Source organism: Carlito syrichta, unplaced genomic scaffold (assembly GCF_000164805.1).
Source record: "Carlito syrichta isolate Samal-C Ts95f unplaced genomic scaffold, Tarsius_syrichta-2.0.1 Scaffold304516, whole genome shotgun sequence".
Taxonomy (NCBI): domain Eukaryota; kingdom Metazoa; phylum Chordata; class Mammalia; order Primates; family Tarsiidae; genus Carlito; species Carlito syrichta.
In genome coordinates this window covers 298,079-308,590 of record NW_007248612.1, presented here as the reverse complement: position 1 = coordinate 308,590, position 10,512 = coordinate 298,079, and the positions used below count along the sequence as shown (strand labels likewise).

At 52.8% G+C, this 10,512-nt stretch overlaps 1 protein-coding gene across 9 annotated transcripts in view; it reads right to left on the bottom strand.

Moving 5' to 3' along the window:
• The window catches only part of LDB3 (LIM domain binding 3), a 67,263-nt gene that overhangs the window by 38,269 nt on the left and 18,482 nt on the right, over positions 1-10,512 (bottom strand). For 5 of the 9 annotated variants that reach the window (XM_021713402.1, XM_008060101.2, XM_008060105.2 and 2 more), the window contains 3 exons: positions 9,963-10,166; positions 5,335-5,504; positions 4,811-4,847 (listed from right to left, as the gene is read on the bottom strand). In XM_021713402.1, the coding sequence (XP_021569077.1) occupies positions 4,811-4,847; positions 5,335-5,504; positions 9,963-10,166 (411 nt within the window). The remainder of the gene's footprint in view (positions 1-4,810; positions 4,848-5,334; positions 5,505-9,962; positions 10,167-10,512) is intronic. The other 4 variants (XM_008060102.2, XM_008060104.2, XM_021713403.1 and 1 more) reach the window with 1 other exon arrangement.

Below are 10,512 nucleotides of genomic sequence, written 5' to 3'. Positions count from 1 at the left end.
AAAAAAAAAAAAAAAAAAAAGGCAGCATGGGAAATCCTGTAGTGATGGGATGTTCTATGTCTTGACTGTATCAACATCAACATCCTTGTTGTGATATTGTGCTTTCATTGTGCAAGCTGCTATCATTGAGGGAAACTGGGTGAAGGGCACGTGGGATGTCTGTGCTATTTTTTTAAACAAGTGCACATGAATTGATAACTATCTCAAAAGAAAAGTTGAATTTAAAAAGTGAATTGCCAGCACATAAAAATCAGGAAGATCAACTTTAGGCCTCTGAAGATCAGAAGATGTGGTGCTGCTACTGGGCTTATATTTCTGCATAGTAACAGTCATCGGGGACCAGCTTCTGTGCCCCCACACTTATGGAGGTCCACTTTCCTGCATCTACCTTGCCTGTAAGACTCTCCTTCTAATCCTTGAGTCTTCTACCCATATTCTGTCTCTGCACAAGACTATTTTACAAAAGAAGTCAACATATTTGAAAACCACTTGTCTAGTCCAAACTTTCCCTATACCAAGAAGAAACTGAGGCTCAGAGACACACAGAAATTCAATGACAGGACCATGACCTGAGTGCTGAATGTCTTCTTCTCTTTCCCTATACCTGTCTCTTGGAGGTCTGGGTGAAGGGGTGAAGATGGCATGAACAAAGGCCCTGTGGCAGGGCCCACACAGCCCTGCTGACCGTTCTGCAAACAGTCATGAAATTCCTATGGAGACTACCCAGGACAAGCACACACAAAACCAATTTACTACCTGTAAATTGTCAGTCCTAATAAGGCCGGTGGCTGGGTGACAGTATGTCATCAGTGTTTAGGGTTAGGGATAGTCCCAGAGTCAGTGGTTCTAGTAAGCCTGCTCTGCTTGGAGCTGTTTAGAAATCCTCAACTAGCCAAAGAAAGGAGCGGGGAGAGGAAGGCACAGGAGAGAGGGAAAGAGAGACAGGAGAACAAGAAAAAGGAAGAAGACTGGGACCCCACTAGGGCTGCTCAGGTGGTAACACCTGGGGTGTCCTGGGCTCTCCAAATTGTGGTTTTCAAGCGTGCTAGGCTGGCAGAACAGCAGGGACTAAAAATTCACAAAATGCAGGTAACTTTTGTGACTGCTTCCTCCTGAAAGTCCTGTCTGAGGGAGGGCACAGTGTGCCGACGCGTACACGTGGTGGCTGGAGTGGGGACGATGTTGAAGGATGACAGCACGGGGAGGGAAGAGGGCATCGGCATGCCGAGAGAGGCTGCAGGAGGGAGGAGGAGGAGTCAGGGAGCTCCAGCATTCTGTGGGAAGACCCCTGATGGCACCACAACGAAGAAGGGTGCAGGATTTTTATGTTGTTTGAGGAGGGGTATGTGATGCAATTCTCACCTTCAACACATCTAGGGACTCTTCATCAAAATTAACATCGCTCCTCAACACTTAGGAGGGAGAGATGCAGTACCTTTAGTCAGGTGGGCATCAGGGGAACACAGAGATTGCACTTACAGGCAGTTGTACCACAAGGCGGGGGCAGGGCATGTGTCTGAGCTGTACGCTGGGTACGCTTCAGGATGGTTACACCTCAGCAGAGGGATGCAGCTGGCTTACAGATTCAAGCCCTGCCTAGGAGAGAGCCCTGCTTACCCCAGCCCACTCTCCCATGGTGGCTGCCCAATGTGGACCTGACCCTCCAGGTCATCAGGGCCCTGGAATGCCTTCCAGAAGCCAGAGGAAAGTTGTGACAACCTCCCTGAGATTAGGGGCTCAGCTTGTGGGGAGGAGGCACTATTTCAGCTATGTCAGATGGAAACTGAGGAGTCACAGCATCACCTGTGGCTCCTGTGTGAAAGCAGAAAGGAGGCTGATGTTCAAACTGGTGTGGTTGGTTTTCTAAGGTGCTGGGATCTTTTTAGAGACCAAGCTCTGATGCCTAAGCTGTTCAGTACCCTGCTTCTTCCTACCTCACCTGTAGAGAGATGGTCCCTGGAGATTAGACTCTGCCTTGGGCTGGCCAGCAGGTGGGCACTTGTGCCTTAAAGGAAAGCTATGTGCTATCAGACACAAATGCACCATTGAGAGCTAGAACTTGAGAGGAGAGGAGGGCTGTGAACTGCTCTGGGAGTCTGTGGGGAGTGAGCCTTGGAGGGAGAACAGTCATGGAGGTGAGTAGAGAGTTTGCAAGGTCTGAATGACATGAGCATTCAGACCTGACCTCAAGGTCGCTGGTGTCCCTGGCTGGTACAGAATGCCTGCTACTACTCATTCAACATTCCTACCAACTTTCTCACCACACAGTAGCAGGAAGGAGAAAGCACCTTTGAACTCTAAGATTGTGCAGGCTTGGCAAACTTAGGCTCTGCTGGAATAAGATACTTGGAAGCAGTTTGCAGTGTAGCCTCCCTGGGGTAATCCAGTCTTCATGAGAGACCCTTAGAATCCTTGCTGGGAGTGATGCTAATTTGGGAGGAGAAAGAGAGGAGGCAGTGGCTGCCCTCAGCTAATAAGATAGGGCAGCAGGGTCCAGGGGTGCAGCTTCCAACCTGGGAGTGGGAACAAATAGAAGTGTAGCTCAGGAGCAAGAACCCCGACCAGGATGAGGACAAGAGTGCTGCCTTCTGCTTAGATGGCCACTTGAGTAAGCGCAGGGCCTCCACTGTGACCAATGGCCACAGTGACTCTTTCAGATTTTAATCATGAACAAACTTGAACTGCTGTACCCCACTGCACCCTCCCTCACCCCTCAACTCCTGGGTCCCTTGGCTGCTTGGGACTCAGAGACATGGATGGCTCTTCCTGTGAGGACAACCCTCCAGAAATTAAAATCAGGAAAAGGGAGAGTAGCCTCTTTGGTCCTGGGTAGAAGACTTGCTGGGTGCCCCCAGAGACTTCACTCAGGACCTGAGATCCCTGGGGGCAAGAGCTGATGGTTACATGGCGCCTATTGAGGGAAGCTGCCTGGGACTCTTGGGCCCTCTTTCCAGATTTCCCTGTGACAAGATCCCACAGCAGCTGGGGGAAAGGCTCCGAAAGCTGCAACAGAATTTTCAAGACCCACTGCCTTTTGCTGGGGCCGAACCAACTGTGTGGGGTTAGGTCCTCAGAGGAAGGACTACCTGCCAACCCCTCACATATCTACAAGTCCAGGCAGAAAAAGCCTCAAGAAATACTTCTGGAGGGAGAGAAGGGGAAGGCCAGTGATGAAGCTTGGGGACTGCCCTTACTACTGTCTTTGTATTCTCCTCACTCTTTAACTTTGCAGAGCAAATACCCAAGGGGAAACAGAAAAGACAAGAGTTTGTTGTACTCTACCTCCACGGCCCCTCCCTCCTTCTAGTGACGTCTGGTTAGTGAGACACAAGCTTAGAGTGACGGCCCTGCATATCGGAGAATATAAAGTAACCAGAAGAGGATGGCGGGGGCCAGAAAGGCAGATCTCTGTGTCTTGTGGGAGGGAAGAAAAAAGTCCCCAACTGACCACTTGATGGAAGGAAACTGGGTGATTTTTAAGCTGTTTTCTCTGGGGTGTATGATGTAAAGTTCCCTTTGTCAGGTCTTTGGGAATAGGTACATTGCTCACTGAAGCATCTATCTATACACACAGCTGTGAAGAGGAGGGTGGGATACACACGGGAATAGCACACAGGGACAGCAGAGCATGGGGGGTGGGGAAAGCTGAGAGATCAGTCACACATAAAATAGCTAGGTCTTGACTTTTGAGCTAAATCAAACATCTCATTTCAGACTCTGTTTAGAAGCACTGCAGGCACTGAAGGGTTAAAAACTGTTGCTGAGACTGCCATGCCCTCCTCAGCAGGCCTGAGAAGACCACACTTTGGGCTCAGCTGCCTGGCCAAAAAGTGGGAGCAACATGGGTTGGGAAAATATAGATTCAAAAATACAGTCCCCAACGAGTCCGGACTGGCCCCAGAGTCCTACTATGAGCTAGTTAGCAAGGACAGAAAGCTTGGCCCTGGGTAGAAGAGCATCCCTGAGCCCCAGCCCCTCACAGAAAGGCTGCCACAGGATGTGCTGGCCCAAGGTAGACTGTGCCAGGAAGAGCATGCAGACGACATATTTGCTACCAGAAAGTGTACATACAATCACACTGAGCCCCATGCCTCACCGTGGAAGACCCAAGCGGGTTCCAGGGGGTTCCAGGGCAACATGCCTCCTTCATGCCCAGGGCCATGAGTGCCTGACGGGCCTCCCTAGAGCCCATGATGGGCCACAATGGTAGGTTCGTGGCTGTGGCCTCAGACCTGCCACTGATAGGGGAAGCCTTGCCCTGAGCCCCCAGCTCTGCACAGCCCCTCCCTCATTCCTTTTAGCAGCTGTTCTGCTTTGAGTAATTTACAGAACCGGTACATCAATGTAGGTTTGGACAGGTGAGATCAGGGATCAGGCATTCATGCCCAGTATATCTCCCTGTGTGCCTGCTTCCCAGTGCCCAGTCTTCAGACTCACAGGGGGACAGGCCCTGAGATGTGTGGGTAGGCAAAGTGCCCAGCCTGGTGCCCTCACATGGAGAGATGCCCTCATTCTCAACAGCCCAGCGAAGGCCAAAGCAGCCCTGCCCCTGCCCGGGGACAGAGCCAGGAGAGCCCAGAGCCTTCACTCCTGTAGCCTGGGCCTGGGGGATAGAGACTCAGGTCCAGGGACCTGCTTCACTGACCCAGGATGGCTGCCTCAAGTCAGCATCTGCTGGAGCCCTTTAAGGGCCAGGCTTTCCAAATCCATGAACTTGAGAGGTTCCTTCCATGAGTTATGTGGCCTGGGGGCTACTCTGGGAGGGATGGGGTTAGAGGGCAAGGCCATGGATCTGAGTCCAGGTACCTACCTTGACCTTCGCAGAGCTTCCTCATCAGGGTCTTGCACTGTGGGTAGAAAAGGGGGTGGTCAGGAGATAAGAGGGAACACAACAAGAAAAACTGCTGCAACTCTGTGGACACTGAATCCCCAGGATTCAGCCAGGCCCTGCACAGTCACTGTCCCCCAGCCTGTCCATTGTGGCAAGCAAAGACTGTGTGCTGGGCAGAGGGCCCAGGCACGTTGGGAGGGAGTCAGGGGTGCGGCCTAAGGTCCTCATCCTAGCCATGGGCAGTCATTTGGCCTGGAAGCTGCATGACAATCCTGCTGCCCACTGTTGGAATCAGGAGTGGAGCAGAAGACTGCCGTCATTGGACAGACTGTCTGAAAGGCCCAGAGGAGCTCCACCGGCCACTAGTATCCATCCATCAAGGGCGGCCCATTTTCCTGGTCTGGTGGTTGGGCTCCCTGGCTTCTGCAGAGCCAAACCCAGGACCCTCACGGACCCCTCAGCATCTCCCATTTCTGTGCTCACCCCTGACAGCCCTCACTCACTGAATTCCGTCCCAGTCATCTGGGCCAGGATGCGGAAAGAACGAGACTGCAGGTTGGAGGAACGGCGGGCCCATTCATCAGCCTCCTCTTCCGGCTTGCTCTGGTGCTTAATCACAGCCTGGTACACAGGAGAGGCACTGTCTACCGCAAGGTCTTTAACAGGAAGGCTCCTGCAATGTGGAAAGAGGCCGTGGGCGAGGGCTAGACTGGAGTCCGGCTCCCACCTCCAACTGTGTCCCCTCTCCCTGTGCCTGTTGGTAACCCCTACTGTCTGCACCCACCTTGCCCTTGACCATTGCTATCTGAGAACCTGAGACAAGGGTGTGGCCTGGGTCCTCGGTGCTCAAGGTGGTCACAGTGAGGCAGTGACTCCTCTCAATCATGGAGGGTCAAGAGGCTCAGATCCCTCTGGTCTGTCCTTTCCCAGTGTTAACTCCAAGTCTAGACCTGAAGATGGCCCCACCCCTTTACGGAAGAAGGAAACAGAAGAAGTCTTCTCCAAGTAATTTCTACCTCCCTGAGCAGGTCCCAAGTTTGGGGTTGGGCGAGGACAGGCCATTTGGAGGATCTAGAGGCCTCTTCAGGGTCCATCCACTGCCCTCCTCACATCTCTGGATTCACACAGGGAGCTGCCAATGCTGTGACTGCCCTGGAAGAGGCTCTGGGCTCAGCACAAGCAGGCAGACTTGACTGGGAGGTGGTGTGAGAAACAAGGCAGTAAGATCCACAGCCCTGGCAAAGCCTGTGGGGACAGGGGTTTCTGGCCTGGGGGAGCTGGGAGTGGAGCATCGGGGGAGGGGCAGAGAGGCACTGATCTTCTGTCTCAAGGCAGTACATCCTTTTGAGGGGGATCTGGTGGCCTTCCTTTAGACTCTCAGGTTCTGGCACAAGGTAGCTGCTCAACATTTTTAGCTGAATGAACAAATACCAGATCAGAACCCAAAGGGATCCCAAAGTCCCTTGAGTCTAGTGCCTTCTGTCCCAAATCAGACAGCAGGGTGGGCAATGATCGAAAGCCTTATAGGTGTCCAGGCATCTGGAGGATCTATCCACTCAGTCCACACTCTCAGAGGTCAGGGAAGGTTCAGGTGAAACTCACAGCAATAATAGACTGCTGACCTAACTCTCTCCTCCTATAGATGCTGAAACTGAGGTCTCGAGAGGCCAGCCAACTAGCTCCAGGTTACAGAAGACAGGGGCCCTATTGAGTTAGAACTCTAGTTTCCCGGCTCCTAGTCCAGTGTCCTTTCTATCAGGCCCTCTGTAGTGACAAGGGCTTAGGAAGCCCACTTCTTTCCACTGGGGCCCTACACAGACCCAGATGCTCCGTGCCCAGAGACATGGCCCAGCCCCGACATGCCTTGTCCAGCATCTTGTCTGCCTCCCCATGATCCCCAGAAAGCAGGCTGGCTAGAAGAGGGATCTCCCTAAAACCCATGTCGTCCACCCTCTGCAAGGAGCTGGCAGAGAGCTGGCATAGTCTCTCAGGATGGGTCCTTGTGTCTGGCCCCAGGTGAACTACAAGAGCAGAAGTGGAGAAAGGCGATCAAGGTTGGGAGGAGCTGCCCCTATTTCCCTGAAGACTCTTCCCTGGCTCAGAGAGCTGCAGGTACTGGAAGCCTGTGGTTGGGATCAGATGTGGAAGACCAGCAGGTCCCTCTGGGGTCCAGCTAGGGAGAAGCATAGGGAGAGGTCTCAAGGATTCCTGAAGTCCTTGGATGAGATAGGCAGTAGGAAGACATGACTAGGTCTCCCTGGTCCTGGCTCTTGGCCCACTAGGAAGAGAGGGAAGGAGGGAGTGTGGATTGTGCCATGGGAGAGGGAAGGCGTGGACCCAAGCCTGGGCTCTGCCCCTAAGATATCTCCGCAGAGCAGGCGGAAGGTGTTTGCTGCCATTTCCCTGGAATGTACTCACGAGGCATTCCCTTGTGCCTTTCTCAGCTCCAGAGGGACAAGAAATCTGCCAGGACATTGCTGGTTTCATTTCCTACCAGCTGTGCCATGTAGCTGCCGCAGCAGTGATTAGAAGTCAGGTGAAGGTATTGCTGTGCCTTTCAAGACATGGAGGCCCAGGGAGAACATATGCAGAACGGACGGAACAGGCCCCTGGGACCCTGGGCCCAGAGTTTGCTCTCTGGAGCCGCACTCGGTTTGTTCTTCTTGCCACAGAAACACTCCATGATCATGGCAACGTCAAGGTCACCTCTACCTTTACTCCATGACGCACTGCCCCCAGACCTGACTCATCTTTCACCTCCCATGGCCATGGCAGGCACCGGCTCCTGCATACCCTGCTCCCATGAGGATTCTGGGCAGTGGCCTCTAATAGGCTACCTTGTCACTCTTTAGCCTTGAACATCCAGGTCTATGCTACCTCAGTGCAGATAGGAGAGGCTGAGGAGAGCTACCCAGAAGCATGGCAAGGAGAATGCAGGCAGGCACCCCAGCCTGGGGAGGAGTGCAGCATGAGTGTGGTTCCTCTGTGACTTCTGTGACCACAGTGACATTATCTGGGGGCAAACCCCAGAAGACAAGTATTTGCCTGTAAAGGCGGCAAGGGATGTCGTTTGGCGGTGAGGTGGGTGTGAGGAAGAACATGGACAGAGCACATGGCCTGACCACTGGTCTTCAGACACATCCCACCAAACCCACACACCATCCTGCAGCCAGACGGACGGACGACGGGACAGACACTGTAGAGTCTACTTACGCCAGTGGCGACGCCCTGTCAAGCAGAGGAAAACCCAGCCGTGAGTGCGCGTCCATCAATGGGATGGCAGAGGGGTGGGTGGCGCACACAAGAGAGCAGGGTTAGGGTCAGAAATGAGTTATGGGTGTGGGGTGGGTGAAGGAGGAAGAGAAAGAGAAAAAAAAAATGGTCAGTGAGGAAGGAACCATGGAAATTAACAGCAGAAATGGGAGCACGTTATGGCCGAGAGGGTTATCCCTAGGCACCACGGCAGCGGCAGCCTAGCGTGCCTGCGTTAAAAGGGAGGGGAGAGGAGGATCTTTTCCTGGCACGCAAGGGGAGGAAAAGGGAGGGGAGGTGAGGGGACAGGAGGCAGATGGGAAAGGTCCTTTGAGAAGCCTAGATTGATCCATAGTGCATCATGTTCCAAAAATTATGGATACCTGCCCTAGTGGTAAAACCAAATGAGAGCAGTCTTCCTAAGGCGCAGAAAATACACGGTTAGTGAAGAGTCGTTCTATTATTTCCTACTTCACTTTCCTTTGGCAGCTAATACCACTCTTAAGAGCACACCAAGGACACACATGGCAAACAAATGTTAACAGGAAATCCATTTAAGCTCTTGGGCTTAGTCAGGGAGTCTTGTTTTTCTGGATACACATGAGCTAATAGTTGTGTGCATGGTCATATTTTCTGCTTTGAATGGTGGAATTAAATCAAGATTGTCCAGATGTTGGTGGCCTCTGCCCCCTGGTGTCCCAGAAGAAGTACTGCATCCTGGGGGGTTGGGTGGGGCGCCAGGCTCCCTAGGACCAGGAGAGCTCAGGAAGTCCACAGCAAGGTTCTACATTTTGGCCTCTGTAGCCTGCCCTTTACAGTCTGCATGTACATCAGGGCCTCAAGGCTGGTCTTTGGAAAGGCCAAGTGCAGTAGGAACTCTCGGAGACCTTTTAACTCCTCAATCCCTCTTATAACACCTGTTTTCCTAGCTTCAGAAAAAAGTAGAGCTGTCATTTTAAGACTTTCTGCCATGAATTGCTGACCCAGGAATAAGCTGTTGCTCAGAGAGATAAACAGCCAGTTTTCTAAGTCAACACTGTGGTTGGTATTCCCATGTAGAACATAGTAAGAGACTGTGTGTTAAGAAAGAGAGACAACAGACACACACACACACACACACACGAAACATAGAGAAAGATAGAGACACACAGAGAGAGACAGACAGACAGACACCCCCCCCCCCACACACAGAGAAACATCAACACAGAGAGAGAAGTCCCCATTAATGTTTGCACTATTAGCATTTTCCATCCGCAGTTGATTTTCTGTCAGTTCTTTCCCACTTAATCCTTAAATTCCCCAACCACAGCTAATGGGAAATGTCCAAGCTCCAAGGATGTTTTAAATCCCCCCATCAAGTGGGACTGACTGCCAACAGCACCTTGGATGGTTGATGTCAGGCTCCTTCTCAAGTCTGAAACCCTGTTATGTATTTGAGTCAACTCTCATCGATAGAAGAACACGACCGCTTCCCCCCTCCCCAGAGAACAGCTTAGTTTGTGAGAGGCCTGGGCTCTCCAGAACGTGCTCCTTGTGAAGAGGATTGCCAAAGTCTGTTTCTAGGCCAGCCCCCTCATGGAGCCTGGGAAAATGCAAAGGCTGTGAAAGGCACTTTGAGGAGCCACCGTGTCCTGCATTTCTCTACCCTTCTCCTAAAACTTATTGTGAGAGAGGTTCTGAAGAGAGGACAAGCATGCTCTAGAGGGCCCTGGAGGAGGCTGGCTACCCTCCAAGGGCTGTGCCACCAGGAGCTCCTAGGTGAGGGAGGAAAGCTGGTCCTGATGGCGCCCACTGGCCTGGTCCCCTGGGGCTCCATGGATGGCGAGCCCTGGTGAGTGGTAGAGACGCTGAGTGACCGTGGAAGAGGAGCGGTGCTTACCCACTGAAGTCACTGCCCTGGGCCTGGGCCTGCCCAGCGATGGCGTCCATGATGGCATCCTGGGAGTACATGCTGATAGGCGTGTTGTACTGTGCGTGGATGATGGTGGCCTTGCCGCCCAGCCCCTTCACCTCAATGGGCTTGTGGGTGGACAGGGCCGAGTCCTTTAGGGCGCTGGGGTTGAAGCGTTCCTGGAAGTCGGCGCTGGGGGAAGGGTGTGTGGACAGGTGGGGTGGGGGAGAAAAGGGTAACAGGTGGTGGTTACATGAGTGGTCACGGTAAAGGCTGGGGGTGGTGGGTGTCGAGAGAGATCTCCCAAAGCTGAGGCCCTGATCCCATGTAGGCGAACCAAGACCCCCGAATGTGGGTAAGCTGGTCCTGGTCAGGAAAAATCCTTGGCACCCTCCCAAAGTTCAGTGCAGAAGGTTTTCTTTGCTCATCAAGGCTTTCCCAGATGCCCTGCAGGGCCTGGCTTAGCTTGAACCACTTCCCAGGGTCTGTAGAGGGTTCCAAGCATGGAGAGATCTCCCCCTACACACAGCAGGGGAGG